Source organism: Amia ocellicauda, chromosome 6 (genome assembly GCF_036373705.1).
Source record: "Amia ocellicauda isolate fAmiCal2 chromosome 6, fAmiCal2.hap1, whole genome shotgun sequence".
In the NCBI taxonomy this organism is placed as follows: domain Eukaryota; kingdom Metazoa; phylum Chordata; class Actinopteri; order Amiiformes; family Amiidae; genus Amia; species Amia ocellicauda.
Genome location: NC_089855.1, coordinates 18,504,520 through 18,524,737, shown reverse-complemented (window position 1 = coordinate 18,524,737; position 20,218 = coordinate 18,504,520). Strand labels below are relative to the sequence as shown.

The 20,218-nt window shown below is 36.9% G+C and overlaps 1 protein-coding gene across 1 annotated transcript; it reads right to left on the bottom strand.

Moving 5' to 3' along the window:
* Positions 1-2,770: 2,770 nt before the first annotated feature.
* Positions 2,771-19,420, bottom strand: wars2 (tryptophanyl tRNA synthetase 2, mitochondrial). The gene is made up of 6 exons (XM_066706509.1): positions 19,283-19,420; positions 7,914-8,168; positions 6,628-6,708; positions 5,804-5,886; positions 5,342-5,460; positions 2,771-4,807 (listed from the first exon to the last, which is right to left on the bottom strand). The coding sequence occupies exons 1-6, from the start codon at positions 19,385-19,387 to the stop codon at positions 4,359-4,361; spliced, it is 1,092 nt and encodes a 363-aa protein (XP_066562606.1). The 5' UTR covers positions 19,388-19,420; the 3' UTR covers positions 2,771-4,358.
* Between the last annotated feature and the right edge of the window lie 798 nt (positions 19,421-20,218).

The window sequence follows — 20,218 nt, the reverse complement described above, 5'->3', positions numbered from 1 at the left end:
ATGGTGTAAGAAATGACGGGGGGTGACTTGGGGTGAGGTCAGGTTAAAGACCAAGCCTGACGTCATCTCTGTTACAGAGGTTTCCTCGGGCTGCAAAATATATATTTGGCGACTGTAAACGGCTCAACAAATACGAACAAGCTATTGAATTAAATTAAACTCAATTCTCGGGTTACCAGTGAGAAATAAAAAAACAGATTCTAAATGTGTCAGTTGGAAGCCTTGTAATTATTTCCATTATTATAAAATGAGGGGAAAAAACAAAATAAGGCCAGATATTTTTATTTCTATTTGAAGGAAAACTGGAGACTGTAGAACTGTAGTCTGGACCGAAATTGAGAAAATAAGCGTATGTGTGCGTGTTACTGTTAGAAGCTTAAAATGCAATTTAACATAATTAGGCTTAATTGTCAAGATGTTGCCTTAATATGCCCACCAATTTCTTCACTAGGGATCAAGTTGAAAATACATTGAAATAGAGAATAATAAATATGTTTGTATATATATTATCCTTCCTAAAAAATAAAGGTAAAAAAATGGAAATGGACATCATATTTGAAACAGTAATGGAAAAATTTGTATAAACGAGTAAAAAAAAATATTAATTTTGTTTAGTGTTTCCTCTTCCGATAATGAAATGAACGATAGATACATTATTACGATAGTTGTTGCAAAACTATAATAACAATAAAAATAATACATTATAGCGCCTTGGTGAAACGTACTTTTGAAAAAAAAATAGAGAATAGAGAAATCATTCACTCGGGTACATTTCTCCCGGCAAAGTATTTTTTTTTTAGACAAGTGCTTCAAAATCATGATTCAAAACGATTAAACGCTACCCGGCATAGGACTATTTATAAAGAAATAAAAATAAAATAAATCATTTTTAAATGTATTCGTCATTTTAAGCATATATAAATGTGGAGGTCAGCATTCATTATCTTTACACTCTTAGAACTAATGTGTTATATTTAACACATTCTGAGTTTGCTGAAGGACAACACAACATTGTGTTAAAATTGACCAAATTACAACACAATAATGTGTATTTTTAATGCGATTCTGTGTGGAAAAAACACATTAATGTGTTAAAAATACCCAGTATTGTGTTGTAATTTTAACACATTAGTTCTAAGAGTGTAACTTATTACGTAGGTATATATGTATGTATGTATGTATGTATGTATGTATGTATATATAGTAGTATTTTCGTAACACGCTATTGGTATTATTACTTTCATGTGTTTTTGAAAGCCCACAGCCCTAAACATTGGTCTGAAAAAGCAAGCAAGCAAACAAACTCAACAGAATGGAAAATATGTGTTTATGAATGTGTGTTACAGAATAATGTCACCTACATAAATCATTTGTGAATCTGGAGTGACACCCTACTGTTTTCATAATCATATATATATATATATATATATATATATATATATATATATATATATGCCGTTTAATGCTATTTTTCCAGTGGCATTCAGTGGAGTATGAGGATTCTAGTGACCAAAGCATCATACTCATCTACAGTTATAATACACATTTACAGACGGTTCAGAAAGGTTCAAACAACTGGGCTTATGAAGTCTTGGTAGTGGTAGAAAGAGGTTCCCAATCATCTCTACCCAACAAAGAGGAACATGGCATTTCAGGTAGACCTAAGGGAGAAAAACCATTTCACAGCTTAAGAGCGGCTCTACATTGCATCCCATGATAGCACCTTTCAAATTAACAAAACTTTTCTCTTGGATCACTCTACAAAAATAACTGCTCCCTCAACACCCCTGATCATTTCATGTATTGGGGGGGATGCTCTTAGTACAGATGGAAGTAATTTTGCTCTTCTTGCTCAAGAAGGCAAGAGAAACATCATTAACTGTGCTCGTGGGCAAACCTTGACTCTAGATGGGTCTTAACCTCGTCTTCTGTAAGAGGTCTTTGGGGAGAGAAAAAATACTTAAATAATAATCATTTAACTAAATTGCTGAACGATTTTTAAATAAGCACGATCCACTGAAGGTCTCTTGAAACTGAAAAAGAAAAAAATGGAATTTGCCAAAATGCATAACATTTCATTGAAAAATATAATACTGTTCCCCCCGCCGTTAAATGTCACTGGAGTCAAAAGAACAAAATATTTTAAACCATGAAGAAACCCACAAGATGTACCCTTCAATTACTAATGTTTACATACTAAAACATTTCAATTATAGGAAAGTATCAGTGACCCCATGGTAATTGGAGCTGCAACATAAAACCCTTATTCTGGTAATAGTGCAATAAAAAAGTTGATAAGACAATAATGGTTAGCCTGAAGTTAGCTCATTAAATTTCCATAACTTGCATTACTAGGAAAAAACTATTCCCTTACTTACAGTTCGTTGTTTAGTACATTCACACAGGCTTATTTTACAATGCCACCACATTACTAAGTGAAAAGCTTCGCAAATAATAAAGTCCTTTGACAGTGTGCTTGGCTTTCCATTTAATATTTAGCAGTTTCACAAAGGAAATATGTAATAAAACTTAAGGGTTGTTAACCAGAAAGAAGGAAACATTAATAAATTACAATTATTTAATTATTAAAGAACAATTAATAAATTAAATTAAAATGGAGCACATGTATATATTTTTTTATTAAAACATATTGCCTTTTCTACATATTCCCAGGCTAAGGTTTGTTTAACAATAGATTCTATTGTAAACCAGATGTTGAAGTGGTTTGTTACAGCTCTTCTTTCCAATTACCAGAAGCTCTGAAAGAATGCATTTTTTCCCCTGTGTTTATTCAGCAGTTTCAACTGTATATTATTTCACTGCTATCCCACTCTAGACAGTCCTGACCAAAAGGATGTATAAGCATTTTTTCTCAGCCATCTATGTTGTTACGTTTGGGAAACAACGCTGCAAAGCCTTTAGACACATCTGCTCATAGGTGATAAATGCAACACTGCATTAAGAAGCTAACTCAACAAAAAATTGCATTTTCGGGAATGCAGCTAAACACAACAACAATTTATAAGATATTTAAAATCAAAATCAAAACACAAACCTTTTGATTACATATATGTGCACACAGCTGCATCTGAAAACAGACATTATGTCTCAGGTTCTTCCCAGATTCTTATCAGATACAGGCTGGCCATCAGTTCTCTAAAAGACTTTCAGAAGCATTACCTGCTGTGAATTTATTTTATTTTATTTTTCTACCAGATCCAGATGTGGAAGGCTCGTCTGCTTTAATTTTCTCTCAGATTGTAGTTATTTCAATGCAATTTTTCCAATTGTAAACAGTTAACTAAGAAACAAATATCTTTGATTGGACATTTCCATGAGACACACCTGTTCATAATTCTAACTAATACAAGTATTTGTTTCCAAATGTATTCCATGTTTGACTAATATAAATCAAGGATTTACTAATTTACTTCTATTCTACTTTGGTTTTATACCTTATGAAATAAGTGAACTGTACACCTGGTTGGAGCCCTTTACATTCCTCAGCTACCGGAACAGCAGGGAGGCACTGTGCAAATACCAATCACAAAAGGGTTTAAAAAACAAAAAATAAAACATTCAAAAGATATATTAATATATAGCATTAAGTGGAACACTTGATTTCTCAAGTAATGTTTTACAAATAGTTTTATGTTAACAAATACAAAAACACTGTGCTCCACATATATGTTAGTTTTATGTTGCATGCAAATTCAACCGAGTTTCCTGGAAATTATTTCAAATATCAAAAGTGACGTAAACATTTTTTTTTTTTTTTTTTTAATGTAACAATGTTCTGAAAGCCAATTTGCAGAAAACAACACCTAGAAATATCCCCTTGATTTCTGAATGTTAACAAACAAATAAAATAGATACAATGTAAATAGTTTTCTAAAAATGTATTCTGACAGTGCACTGCACATGTGCAAACTGATCTTAATTTCTGCTCAGCCACGGATACGTCTGCATGACTTCTCTACATTTTACAAAAAACATCTGTGGAACGCTTTAAGACTAACTGGCTTGTCATGTAAACAAGGAGAAATGGCCTTTTAAGATAAAAATATAATTTCTGATTCAGTTTTCCAAATACAGTCATTTTTGGAAAACCTCATGTCATGTAAACATAGCGTGTGACAGTCACAATGCTGACTTGGTTAAAGACAAAACGCATCTAAAACGCTGGTTGTCTTTAAACATTTTGTGAGAGTTCCAGAAAACAATATGGCACCCCAACTGTATTTATACATTTTATTTACATTACATAATGTATAACAAATATAGGTATATATATAGGTCTAATATATATGATCCAGATGCACAAGAACTCCTTGTCACTCTTCAGTTTTCTTCCTTCCTCACAAAAACCCAACAAGTTTTCTAACCTCTTGATAAACAGGAACAGCAAGTTCTTTGGCCTTTTCCACCCCATGCTTCAGTACTTTCTCCAAGTACCCTGGGTCACCTCGGAGTCTCTGTACCTCTTGTCTGATCGGTGAAAATTTCTGGATGACAGCATCAGCCACCGCCAGTTTGTAATGGGCGGTGTCCAGTCCTCTACTTTGACAAATCACTTCTTCGACTGTAAGTCCTGCGACTGCCGCATGGATTGAAATCATATTGGAAACTCCTGGTCTTTGTTCAGGGTCAAAGGTCACCTCGGAGGTAAAATCTGTGACTGCCTTACGGAATTTCATCCTGATGTCATCTGGAGTGTCAGTGATGTTGACCGTGGCTAACTTCTGAGGGTCTGATTTTGACATTTTGGACATGGGGTCTCTGAGGGACTTTACCTTCTTTGTTGAACCTGCATTAAAAAATAAATACCAAAAATAAATAATTACTTTTTCACCTTTTATCGATTTCATTTACTTTTAGCAACAGTTAAAAATACAAGGTTTGACTGTAATTCAATTGCAAAACATTACATAAGCAGATATTTATGATGATTTAAATTTCCTCTTAATTAATGATTTTCAGACAGGGGTAAAAATGGGCAAATCCATAATATCTGCAGAAACATCCTGCATTTAAATAGCCAAATTATTACACAAATAAGTTAAAATCTGTGCTAGATGGGTTCTTGAATTGTTCCCAACATAGACTTAAGGACTTCCTCAGGTTTATAAGTTTTAATCAGTCTATAATCATCTTTATATCTCCTTGTCATTATGAAAATACTCATCATACTCATAAATGAGTGAGTATGCAAGAGTGCAGATTCAGTTTTTATATAGTGCTCATTTTAAATTTCTTTATTTGCTTGACTCATTCAATGTACTTTCTAAGTTTTGAATTTCAGTCCCAGGCACATGAAATAAATTATTTGAGCAGAACTCACTGAGAAGTGGCTGCGGCACGGGGAAGAAGCTGCCGTACTTGCTGTTGAAGATGCGAGCGGCGTCCTGCGCCAGTTCTAGGTGCTGAACCTGATCTTCTCCCACTGGAACATGAGTGGATCTGCAGCACAGAAGAGACAGAGGAGGTGTCTAAGTCTGTTTGTGTTTTTGATTTAGCAACATCAGTAAGTCAGGGTACCTTCTGTTTCACATCTGTGGATCTGCCTATTTACCACAATTTATAATGCTGATCCTGTTAAGCACATTGTGTTTGACACCTTGTCAGCTTTTAACTATAACTCAAAATGTGGTCATCTAGAGTTTAATTAAATAAATGGTCAATGACAGGCACCAGTGTGGTCTTCCTTGAATAAAATCCTACCTTGCGTTAAAGGGTTACTGAGAGGCACTGTCTGCTTTTCTCTAGATATGTGCCATCATATTTATGCCGTGATTTGCCTTACTGATAAAGGAGGATATCCGCAGCTTGCAGAACTGGATAGGTGAACAAGCCCACGCTGCCTTCGGTCTTCTGTTTACTCTTCATCTGGTATAAAGCAAGGAAGGAGAGTGAATGAAAATGAAGTGGACGGAAAGTAACATCGCATTCCTATTGGTTCAACACTCACCGCACACAAAGATGCTTCAGACCAGGACATCTGGTGGACCTCCGTATCCGGTATGTTGCTGTGACTAGCACTGTCTGGGAAGCTCACACATATTGCTTTGAGATCACAGGCCTTCTAGCGCCTGACTACACATATGGATGCTTAATGGATTTTATTTTTGTTTTACGAGAGCCCATGTTCAGGACGACTTTGCTAAAGGCCGGACATGTTTTCATATTTTTCATTGCATTTAGTGACATTTGATTTATTGCCGTCTGTCTTTACGGTTTGACCTCGGCAGGAAGTAGTTTTCATTTAAAAGAGTTTATTCATGCAATTGAAGCATATTTTTCATACTGGAGTATACTGCTCTACAATATTAAAAAGGTTTGTGTATTTGGAACACTATTTGTCTGGGGAAATCGAAATTTCAGTAAAAATAAGGCGCAAAATGGCAGACTAATGTGCTCCCACTGTGCTATAAGGAAATTCAAAAAAGTTTGCAGTAAAAGAGACTTGACTTCTAATATTGTTTTAACAAGAAAGTAAGTGAATGTTTAGAAAATAAGTTTGTCTGAGAAGAATTGTTTGGTGCCAAGTTAGAGAACACATAACTTCATATGCTTTTTTCACACATATTTTAGTTAAGAAATATCTATATAATACTTCAAAGATTTTACCTTCCACTGAGGTAAATGTCGAAGGCGAGGCATGCTGGTCAAACAGCCAAGGACCCAGCACAGTTCTGCATGCTCAGACACCTGTAAAGAAAGTGAAAAAATTAATTTTAAAAATACACACTTCCTTTAGTTGTTCAATTATTTATTTATTTTCCACCCAAAGTAACATAAACCTAAAGTTAAACATCTGCACACAGCTTTTGGAGAGTTTTGTATTTTGTTTGTCATTCAGTTCAACCAACCTTTTGTGTTGACTTCTATTCTGTTGCAGTTTGTGAATTTATATTGTATGAGAATGTGAATTTTTGACAGGAAAAAAAATTAAGATATGCAAGAAGTACCCAAAGTTCAGCATCCGTTTTAATTCATTTCACTCACATTTTAAAATAACTTCCAGATCAACTAGCTGGTCCTTATATCAGCAAACTAAAGTCATTTGATCTCTCTCGGTTTCAGATCCCTTTCTACTCACCTGCTGTGATCTAAATCTGATAATGGATTATACCTCAAAAATTTAAGTCTGTTCACAAGCTACTGACTCATGATCATTTTAACTCCATTCATACGTGGACATCATAGAATAGAACCGAAGTGTAATAGTTTTGCTCGTAACTATAATACATATGTTCTAAATATTTGCCTTTTTTCATTAGCAAAAAATAAATAAAAAATTAAATAGCCTATGCGTTTTGTGCGTACACGTATATCTACTAAAGTATCTTTTGGTTTCTGTAAACTACAAAACATAAAGTCAATGACAGACTCCCCTCAGGCTGTTGTTCCAGTGAGTGAAGAGCATGACTCGATTATAAACTCCAGGATGTTGTCCTCTTTTAACCCCCGTCTCCCCAGCCCCCTTCAGCTACACATCCCACTTAAGCCACTATTGATTTCAACTCGTCACTATTTTCAGTGAAGTCAAGTGTTTGTTTTGGATGTACATTTTATTTTTACATATGGAATGAGCTTTTGGTTGTATTCAACCAGAGGTCCCCCGCATTGCCAAGATATGTGGCATGAAGTTTAATTCAAATAAAAAGAGGGTTGTGGGGGAGAAAATTCCACTGTAAAGGGACCAGCAAATCCTGAAATGCTATAATAACCACATGAGCAACAACAAACTATAGGGGCATATTACACTGGTGGAAATAAATCACTCCTCACAACTAATAATGATTATTAATTAAGTTTGCCTAGCATAAGTTACCAAGTAAATTAAAATAAGGATATCACCAAGCCGGGACACGAGGCTTTATCTGGTAATGTACTAAAGCGGCTGTTCTGACCTGGGACTGCTGGAAGAGTATGGACTTCTGTGGGTTGATGCCACAGGCGATGAGGCTGGCCGTCATGTCCAGGATGTTGTTCCTGAGCTGGGCCGGGTCCTGGGGAAGCGTGATGGAGTGCAGATCCACGATGCTGTAGAGCACCGAGTCGTATTGGCCCTGCAGGCTCACCCAGCTCTCCAGGGCACCGAGGTAGTTCCCCAGGTGGGGGATCCCTGTGGGCTGGATCCCAGAGAACACACGAACTGCAGCACTCTGCAAGGGCGACAGGAAACAGCAGGAGTTTAAGCACATGCCTCAATAACTGTGGAGCCCATAATGATGAACCAACCTAACAGGAGACACTTCTTCACACAGAGAGTTGTTACAATCTGGAACAAACTCCCCAGTGATGTGGTTGAAGCTGAAAACTTGGCAACATTCAAAAATAGACTGGATAGGATCCTTGGATCACTTAGTTATTAATGGACACTAAACGAGCACGATGGGTCAAATGGCCTCCTCCTCAGAGAGATCTATCCTACACTCAACTGAATTGATGCTGCTGATAATGACATAAAAGGTAAATAACTTATTAGTATGTACATTAAATCAAGCTGAATTATATAAGCTACAATTAGAAGAATTTAAGAGGTATGCCTGCCTAATTACCATGTGTAGTGGTGCTAAAAGAGCTGGGAAGGGAATATATAAATGCTGGGACCATTTATAAAGTCAAAGGGCGAGTGTGAGGCCGACAGGAAAAACAGACCTTTGCATTAGACAGTTTGGCATATGGAGAATGTACTAAACATATTGTGTGCAACCTTTTACAGACGTTGGACAAAGGCTGATGTGTCCACTGGAAATACACCAGATAAAAAGGCTGTGAGTTGCCAGCTGGCCTAGGCAGCAGAATGCAATTTACCAGTCAGTGAAACTCAGCTCTAACACTTTGAAATTGGACAAATAGCTTTGCAGTTCTTCAGATTTAAAAAATCCTGACTGAAATATCCTGACTTAAACGCCACAATTTCTATGCAGCAACCTTCCAAAATTGTATTAAGAAATTATGTAAAAATTACTACACCCAGCAAAAAAGAAACCAATGGTAAGCAAATAAGAACTATATAAAAAGTGTATGTGTGTGTGTATATAAGAGCTTTGGTCAACTGGTAATCTAAGAAGTCAAAAGTTATGTCTAGCTTGGACAACAAATCAGCACAGACAGTTATATTATGGAAGAAATCAAAAGAAGAGTAACAATGGGATGGAGTGCATGTGGTAGAAAATACACAGTAGAAAGTGGAAACATCTTGGGAAGGCCTTCATCCAGCAGTGCATCAATATAAGCAGATGGTGATGATGCATTTATAAATATATATGGATACACAGTACATATACACTAACCTAAAGGATTATTAGGAACACCATACTAATACTGTGTTTGACCCCCTTTCGCCTTCAGAACTGCCTTAATTCTACGTGGCATTGATTCAACAAGGTGCTGAAAGCATTCTTTAGAAATGTTGGCCCATATTGATAGGATAGCATCTTGCAGTTGATGGAGATTTGTGGGATGCACAGCCAGGGCACGAAGCTCCCGTTCCACCACATCCCAAAGATGCTCTATTGGGTTGAGATCTGGTGACTGTGGGGGCCAGTTTAGTACAGTGAACTCATTGTCATGTTCAAGAAACCAATTTGAAATGATTCGACCTTTGTGTCATGGTGCATTATCCTGCTGGAAGTAGCCATCAGAGGATGGGTACATGGTGGTCATAAAGGGATGGACATGGTCAGAAACAATGCTCAGGTAGGCCGTGGCATTTAAACGATGCCCAATTGGCACTAAGGGGCCTAAAGTGTGCCAAGAAAACATCCCCCACACCATTACACCACCACCACCAGCCTGCACAGTGGTAACAAGGCATGATGGATCCATGTTCTCATTCTGTTTACGCCAAATTCTGACTCTACCATCTGAATGTCTCAACAGAAATCGAGACTCATCAGACCAGGCAACATTTTTCCAGTCTTCAACTGTCCAATTTTGGTGAGCTTGTGCAAATTGTAGCCTCTTTTTCCTATTTGTAGTGGAGATGAGTGGTACCCGGTGGGCTCTTCTGCTGTTGTAGCCCATCCGCCTCAAGGTTGTACGTGTTGTGGCTTCACAAATGCTTTGCTGCATACCTCGGTTGTAACAAGTGGTTATTTCAGTCAAAGTTGCTCTTCTATCAGCTTGAATCAGTCGGCCCATTCTCCTCTGACCTCTAGCATCAACAAGGCATTTTCGCCCACAGGACTGCCGCATACTGGATGTTTTTCCCTTTTCACACCATTCTTTGTAAACCCTAGAAATGGTTGTGCGTGAAAATCCCAGTAACTGAGCAGATTGTGAAATACTCAGACCGGCCCGTCTGGCACCAACAACCATGCCACGCTCAAATTGCTTAAATCACCTTTCTTTCCCATTCAGACATTCAGTTTGGAGTTCAGGAGATTGTCTTGACCAGGACCACACCCCTAAATGCATTGAAGCAACTGCCATGCGATTGGTTGGTTAGATAATTGCATTAATGAGAAATTGAACAGGTGTTCATAATAATCCTTTAGGTGAGTGTATATGTGTAAATAAAGTTTGAAATGCATTTATAAGAAACAGGGAACAGTTTGTAAAAGAGATTAAAAAAGGAATTTCAAATTTCAATCCGCTGCTTAGCAGGCGACTTAATGGTTAGAAAAACTAGAATTCTGCATTGCCTTGCACCTCTGAAATATGGACGTCTGTGATCACTAAATCACAAACAGACTGAAAGTGAAACAAAGCTGTAAGGTGGCCTACCAAAATTAATTCAAATATAATTTTATGAGATTATGGTTGTACATTTTGCTAAACAAACAAACAAAAAACTAAATAAATCCTTGAGCATGTGAAATGAACACTTCTGTACTCAGTGATGCAGACAGAGGCTGGATGGTGCCAGCAGCAGGACAGCTCCTGCTCTGTTGACCGCTGCATGGTTGGGGGATATCCCACAGCAAACCAGCACTTACACAGCCCTTGGCAGAGCCACAAGAAACTAATTGTTTCTTCTTATGGGCTCTACAAAAATATCAAAAAAAGCTCCCCCTCCTTTTCACTTAAAAAAAAGGGGCTAGGGGATCCTCTCTCCATGAATTAAAATAAAATTACAGTGTTTTGGAGCCTTAGACAAATATTTGATTTCTTTCTTTTGTAAGGGCTGCAACACAGCAGGCATGGGCCTGGCGCCCCTCCAGAATGGCCCTGGCAGTACGGCTATGCCTGGTACAATGAAATCATGAGGCAGGAATGTGGCTCGTAAGGACTAGGGGGAGCAGGTGGGGTAGGGGGGGGGCAAGTTTGCAGCGTGGAGGCAAAGCAGCCAAGATGAACAAGGGAAATTCCCAAGCGAACTATGAGAGACAGTGCATGCCACATACCATTTAAATGATGCAAATGCTTGATTCCTCGCTTCCATGCAAAACAAAACACTACAACTTAGCACTATTCATTTAAAATATAACTTAGTGGGAAGCAGCATACTACAGTGTACAAGGCCTGGCATTATCCAGAGACAAGCTGAAAGGTAGTGTACAGTACCTGTAGAGAAGCTGCTGATCAAACCTTCTGTGGGGTATTGCATGTTGCATCATATCCTACATAATTGTCTAAAAACTACATAATTTAACCAAAATACATTGTGTTACAATACAGTTCTGTAATAAACACATTGGCATATTTTAACTATTCAATAACTCTAAGATGCCTCTTCTATAAACAAATTCACCATTTGCCCTGTCTTGGCTCCTCTGTTCATTTTACATGTTTTGTAGATTTCCAAACATCTATCACAGCACAATACTTTGCTAGTTATGGATGTAACTGTAACCTAGATGTATGTGATGGCTACTGTGGGTAAGGATAACATATTTCCCCTATTTACCAGGCATTGGCAGGGAAAAGCATTATTTAAGCATTAAGCACAGGTTCACAACACAGACCTCCAAGAACAGAAGAGGGTATTCACAAATTTCACTGGGTGTTTATGTCACAGACACATTAGTGTATGCACTTGAACTCTTGTTTTAGGTTTCCAGATCCTCAGGAAACCACAATTTCTCTTTGATGATTTCCCTCTTTCAATTCATGGCCCCTCTTGATATTGTGCTCGGCAGCACCGTCACTAGGTGTTCTTCTGCGATCATATTTTACATTGACAGAAGCAATGCTGTTGTGCTAGTCTAGGGAAGGCAATGACAGATTTTCATACATTGCTCCCATATGCTGTATACATTACTATATGACTTTACTAGAGATCAGTAATACAAGTAGTTTTAATGTATTTTGAGAATACATATTCACATGGATAAATATAATTAATCTCCAGCACAAATCTGCAGAGATGTCATTGTTTTCAATTCAGATTCTGCTAGATCACGAACATTAAAAATGTTTTGGGGGGAGAAGTTAAGAAAAGTTTAGGCTACTTTTATACTTTTCCCTCAGCAATAACATTATACAAGGACATCTTAAATGATACATGTTACTGAAAGTTAGAACTTGGACACTTAATCTACAGCCCTATAGAAAACATACAAAGCATCTATGACTTCTGATTTTGTGAAGGCATTGCACTTTTGACACTAACAAATAAAATATCAGTTCTCACAAATTATTACAGTGAAGAAATGTATTTTGTTCCCCCCTAAATTCAATATATTCCAATTACAGTTGATACTTTTGATACCAATATTGAATAAACGGACGTCCCTTTGAAGAGAGAGAAGTGAGAACTCACGCTATGCTCGTCTGTTAGTGTTAATACCTGCAGCTGACACGTACAAAGTACAAGCGCCTGCCAGAGGGCCAAGTAGCACCTCACACCCACAAGGCCAGTGATAGAGCTAAAGAGCCGTCGCTTTTATTAAAAGAGGAGGGGAAGAAAACCTGAAAGCAACCACGAATGAGGTCTGAAGTGAGCTCCACACTCTCCCATAGTTAACACGAGGGTCCTGCTGTGTTTAAAACACGCAGCCCACTGTATACACTTCTGTCAGGTTTAACCATATACCCATTAAAGCAGACACCCTGCTGACCACGAAAAGACATTACTGGGCAATGTCTCCACTGTCTCTCATGTCAGCTTTCTTACAGAAAACAAACTGCCAGGCTGTTTCACAGACGTTTCAGGCAACACTACTTCTTCCATTGCCAAGTTATTGTTTGTTTGCTTGCTTATTCAAGAATTACACAGCACAACAAAAAGAAGGAATGCAAAAAGGAAAAGAAAACAAGAGACAGATGATGATAAGAACTATGAGACCAAAAGAGAGGCACAGGCAGAAAGAGAGGGAGAGAGAGACAGAATGGAGCGTTTGATTAAATCTGTGGTTGACGTCTTAGACAGGTAAGATTGATGATTTTCCTCTACGCTTCACACTGTGCTGAGAGGGGGAAAAAAACTGAAAAACACATTGTAGGAGCCAGAGCCTACACAACGTGGGTCCGAAACCTGATTAATGAGGCTGAAATTACTTCAAAACAGCATTCCCAGTAGAAAGGTAGGAAAAGATTCCAAAAATAACCAAGAAGTTAAGATTAGCAAGTACACCATCTGAGGATTCAGACAGAAACGCTGATCTACAAGACTGAATTACATTATTATACCATGGCTTACCCAGCATCTTGCACAGTAAAATTTGCCTTAGTCAAAGTAACACACATTTCAGAATATAACATCATGGCATGAATTTCTTTAAAAACTAGAAGCTCCATTATTACCAATTTAACTTAATCACAGTAGCATTACATAAAACCTTTCTTAGGTTTGTCATAGCAGGACAACTCAATTTGAAATTCATATTAAAAGTGATGACATCCACTGATCCACTAAGATCTAATTAAGGGAGGCTACATGACAGATGTATCTTCAAGGATTTTTTTCTTACGGACTCATGCAACCTTTATTTCTGTATCATTTAATTTGGTCACAGTGCAGTACAGACGGGTGACAAATTAAAGGAAAAACCAACATAAAGTGTCTCAGTAAGGTGTTGGGCCACCATGAACCACCAGAACAGCTTCAATACTCTTGGCACATTTTCTACGAGTCTCCGGACTCTACTAGAGGGATGAACACCATTCTTCCAAAAGATATTCCCTCATTTGGTGTTTTGATGATGGTGTTAGAGCGCTGTTTAACACATTGGTCCAAAATCTCCCATAGGTGTTCAATTGTGATGAGATCTGGTGAGTGCAAAGGCCATAGCATATGATTCACATCATTTTCATACTCATCACACCATTCAGTGACCCCTCCTGCCCTGTGTATGGGGCATTGTCATCCTGGAAGAGACCACACCCATCAGGAGAGAAATGTTTCACCATAGGATAAAGGTGATCACTCAGAATAACCTTGTAATGATTTGCAGTGACCCTTCCCTCTAAGGGGACAAGTGGACCCAAACCATGCCAGGAAAATGCCCCCCACAGCATAACAGCACCTCTGGACGCCCTCACTGTAATGTTCTCTTGGTGTCATCACACATGCACTCGCCCACTTGTCGAGAACAATAGCCAGTTGAGCGTCTTTGTGACTGAAACTCCTGCCATTCGTGCCCCAATAATGACCCCTCTTTCAAAGTCACTCAGATCCTTTCCTCTTGCCATCTTGATCCAAAATCAAGGTCAACTGGGCCTGTTCAGCATTTCTATACATGCCACAGAGCATGATAGGATGTTAATTAATTAATTGGATCATTCAGTACACCTCTTTGGAGGCATCTGCATTCGTTATGTTCCTCAACTCATTTATTCAGGTTTTTCCTTCACTTTTTCAGCCGTCTGTACATGTATATATACTGTGACCAACTTAAATTATAACAAACATTGGTGCCGCCTGACAACCCACTGTTGTTTGCCACCGGTAAACCCCCTTGGCACTCGTTCACTACCCTTCCTCCCATATTATATAGTTAACTATATAAAAAAGTTAACATTCATCAAAATAGCTCTAAAAGACCAGTTTCAAAGGCCAAAAATATTGAGGTAAAATTTAATATTAAATTTTCTATTCTTCAAAGCTATGTCAGCTTGTCATGGAAAATCCAAACCACAGACTGCCAAAAATAAAAACCTTTGATTTAAACAGAATAAAGACTACATGGCTGAGACTTACTGTTGTCAGTTTAAAAAATATCCATTTAGTTGTAGTTGGACTCGAGATTGAGGCACACAAAGATTGAGATATAAGACAAAGAAGGTAACGGTACATTTTCTAATCACCATGCTCAACATTACATGGCAATCTCTGAAAGACTCCTGGATACAAAGAGTTAAAGAAAGCATTTTCTCCTTAATGAAAACATAACATATATATATATATATATATATATATATATATATACACACACACACAAACACATTAAAACTAACAACGAAGCAAAAATAACACACACACTTCATAAATTCATCAATATATAATTATGGTAATACTCAGAAACACTCCTGCCAAAAAGCTCTCTGAAGACGTTGGTAATTTCCTCTGTGTGGGGAATTGCTGCTTACTTGAACTGGGCCCAAAAGTTTGATACCAGATATGTGGTACATTTTAATTAAAACATAAGGTATTCTGTCCAATTTTTACATGATGTGATATGGAACATTTTTACAGCACCACTGGAGTTTTTGGGAATGTATTTAAAAACACTGTAAAATAGATTAATTGATCTAAAATGCTGCAATTTTAACTTGCAACGCAGTCATTGAAAGTACTTTAGCTAGATACACGACAGTAAAGAAATTAAGGTAAATAAGTTGCCTGATGTTTTAATGGGCTTTTCCCCCTTACCTAATACATAATAAAAATAACATGCATAAAGGTAAACATAAATTAATTAATAAATATTGCTACTTTTGTGTCTGGTCCTTGCTTATCTTCACTGTGTGTGTCACTTTCTGGAGCTCAATTTCAATTATTAATAAACATGAGTATGCAACTGTCTTAAGATGTACAGTTGACTAATGTCAAGCACTGATTATGGTTTCAAGGCATTGTTCCTCTAAAGAAATTAAGCCAATACAGGCCAGAGAGGACATAATGCTGTTGGACTAAAGTCTCTCACTAGAGTGCTAAAAACAAGTAAGAATTGTAAAACTGTACAGATAAAACCTTAAATATTATAAAACAAACATTAGGGTTTTAGAAATAGCTGTGAAACTACACATTTTGCACCACATTACAGAAATTCTACATGGCTGTGTTTGTACATCTCAATAAAACATCCTAATATAAATGCACTAACCGGAAGCTAGGAGTTTAAAAGGGTGAATGTTTCCACTGCAGGTAATCAATTACTGCAAGGCTGATCGTTTGTCACATTCTTTTGCTTATTAACACAGCTATAAATTGGTCCCTATATGATGTTTTACTCTCTACAGGAAGTTTTCTGGGTTTTCCCACTTTCTTGACGCACATCACACCTTAGGGCATTGTGTGTGTGTCTGCGTTAGTGTACACACATTTGTTGCAAATTAATTAAATGAAAACCAACACTTCATTTCTAATGTTGTTTCTGGTAATGAACTGCTGCTGTGGTGAGGGCCTGGATGTGGCCTCCCCTCTCCCACTCCAGCACACACCTTTTCAATGTCTCTCTTGACCTCGTCTTAACAAAATACAGACGCCCAGCAGTTAGCTTTGCATTCCAACAATAAAACACCATGTGGCAGCATTACAACACGCAGCTCATACTTCATGGGGGAGAGAAAGTGAAGCATGAGGAACTTAATTGCACCATCATGCAGGAATAGACTCATAATTAGTCCCCTTGTTTTCTGTAAATGTACTAATGATTGTTACTTGCACCTTGGGACTCATTGTTTGAGTTCGCACTCTATTAGCCTTCCAATGCTGCTCGTGCCATGCTGGGTAGTTAGAGACCCAGGTCTGATCTGAAACCACAAACAATTTAGACAACTTTTTTTCCTAGATGAAATAATTCCACTTCATATTACAATCAGGAATTGATTATTTTAATTGTTTCAATTTTGGAATAATCACTAGATTGCCCCTGAACCACAGACTCTTCAAAACAATGACCATCATTAAACCTGTATGTTGCATAGAACTGTACATGAGATCTTGCGTTTACATTCCGATTTCATCCCAAAGGATTTTAAAGCACTATACAAACACAAGCAAGTTCACTGCATCCATCAGAGGATCATAGCACCCCTTGGTTTGGTGTGCAACAATCATACAGGACAGCATTGCGCACAAAATACAAGAAGAGGATTAATTAGTAACTTTACCACTGCAGTGGATGACTTAGTACAGATAAGCACTACTCTATTTACTTTAAAAATTGTAAAGTTTATTCTCTGTTTATTATTAATAATATTTCAAGAAATAATGTTTCAGAAATCCATAGCTTCTCATTCACTGCCCCTAGCTGGACAAGAGATAAGCAATGTCATCGGTTTTGTTTATATGAGTTTTGTAGAGATAGGAGGAGATGGAGAGTTGCACATCACATTTTCTGCAAGTACCAGTTCACCGTAAGTACAACTAACACCCCAAAGAGCTTTGATTACAATTGTAAAACTACAAACATATGTGTGTCTGTGTGTGTCCGGTGCTGCCCAGTTTACCTTTGAGATGCGAATGACTGGGGTTACTGAATGCATTACTAAATTTCCCAGACTGCTGCTGGCCAATTAGCAGAAGCAGACATACACACTTCAAATAACTTGCCGGCTTTTTCTCTTTAAATCCTTAACCAAACAAGTAGGAACAACAACTTTTAAATTTGAAAGTAATAAAAAAGTAGCCATTCCAAATTGAGTAATGTGCAAAAACACATAATCCCTGAATATCTTTTGCCAAAAGTGTTAAAAGTTGGCCTTCAGGAGCCCTTGTGAATCACTCGTTATGATGATTACTATTACTATTACACATATCCTCCTTGGGGTTCAACACTTTCAGTTTCTGTACCTGACTGAAGCATTTTCCATTACCAACAAACACAGAGGTGTGAACATAGTGGAGCAGAGAACTGAAAGTTAATATGATGAAGAATGAAAAACGTCTGTACTCAGTTTGGTTTAATACGCTAGACTTAATGACGGATTATTTTAAAATCAACATTGCCAAATCCCCAATAGGAAATAGCAATGTTCCACATATAAATTGAAAAACTGTAATATTTATTTTGATATGCATCATTAATATTTCATGTCCTTTTCATAAGGTTTAAAGTAAAGACATTATTGGACATCTATCACAGAAATAAATGTATAAATTAGTCCCTTTAACATGGTTACAATATATTGGTTTGAAACTCTATACAGTTTACAATCTACCTCAACAGAAATCACAGAGTTTGTAAAAATCCATATTTGTTTTTTAATGGGTTGATTACTCCAACTCAAACCAATGTAGGACTCCAAATACATTTTGTGATTGTTTAATAACGGATTATAAATATACTGATAATGTTGTGTGTGGAATTGTTTTGTAACAGGGGAATTATTTTAAATTGTATTGATATTGAGATTTTACCAAAAAGTACTGGTAGCATGTCCATTTAAAATAACCATGTGTCTTGTCATTAGTGTAGTATTCCAGTTTTCTGTTCTATAGGTTCATGTGCACAAAGGAATTATAGAACAACTTAGAGATAATTGTAGTTTAATTCTTACAAATATGCAAATCCATTCCACCTAAATTGGTGGAATATATTGTTGAATGGCAACAGCTAGACAGCTACATTTACAGCTGATAAAGTGACACAGACTACCTACAAGTGAACACACAGTCTAAATTGTCTCTTGTTAAGAGAAAGCTGTACTTTAAAATATACTCTGTTGGATATTTACGTGGTTAAATCATCATCTTTCAATTTAAAACCAATTTAAAACTTCCTGTGTTTACAGACAAGATAATTCCAGTGAAGTGAATTATTTAAAATCAAGAAAATTATAAATTTGTGCAACTATATATATATATATATATATATATATATATATATATATATATATACACACACACACACACACATACGAAGTGTCTACAGTAGAAGCACGAATTTTTAAGCCAGATTGCACACATAAGAATCTAAAAACGAAAAGATTTGCATTTAACAACTGTGATTGTTTTCTGCATATATATATATATATATATATATATATAAAAGCATCGGACTATGAATTATACTATTTTACAACGTTTAACGTACGTGCTTTGGTTCCAACTATATTTCACGAATAGATCTTGCTAGCTAATTGCTTTTTATGACCTTGACCGCAGTTTATCCTGTCGTATTCATTCCCACTAACACTGAAGGCATGTATTTAGACACGTTACCCTTCTGTTCTGTTCACATCCATCGCTGAATAACATTTTCGCCACTTTAAAGTACTGAATGAAACTCGAGAGTCCTTTCACGCTACTTCTCACGGGCAGCGCCATCTTGGTGTAAACAAGAAAGGTCACCCCCCCTCCCGGAGACTACGGAACCTCAGGAGGGCCAATGTCGGTTCAGATTTAAACGAACGATAGGAAATGGTTTTATTTATACTGTGGAAGATTTGACTAAGAAGGTAATACTGAAACCTTTATGCACATAACATTTTATACATCTATAAAATCCAAAACACATAGAATTCAGTAATGATTTAGGCTACTTGTGACAGCTCAGAGGAAATGCGGTGTTGCGTTTCTGTTACATTCTTTTGGAAGGACTAAGGCCCTATGCCTTTATTTCAAAGGGAATATCAGAAATCTCGGAAGCATTGTTTAGTCTTGGCTCTTGACCGTACAAGGGAAAGAAAATACTCCTTTCTAGTATTACAGATTTATTATGGTCCTTGAGTGTTTTTCATTGCATTTTGTTTTGCTTTATTGTAAGTGTATGCATACATTTCCATTAATAATGTATGTTCTTGACATAAAGCTTTGTATTAAGCTACTTTGTATGTCCTTTTTAGATTTGGAAAACTAAACTATATTTTATACTACCAAAGTTTAATAAGAAAAAAGGGACAACCATTAAAAAAGCTAATTTTCCATTTGGTTCCATTCCATTATATATATATATAAAAAAGCTTAAGCTTTGTATGATGTGCAAAACATATTTAAATGCAGCAATAATGTACAGTAAAAAGAGTAACAGTGAGTCAGTAGGGACGGATCATGTTATGGGTAAACTAAACTAAACTTTTATGTATTTAAATCCCCAAATATGTGGTATGGCTGGCCTAATTAGACAGCCCTTGACATCTAGCACTAAGGAACTTTGAT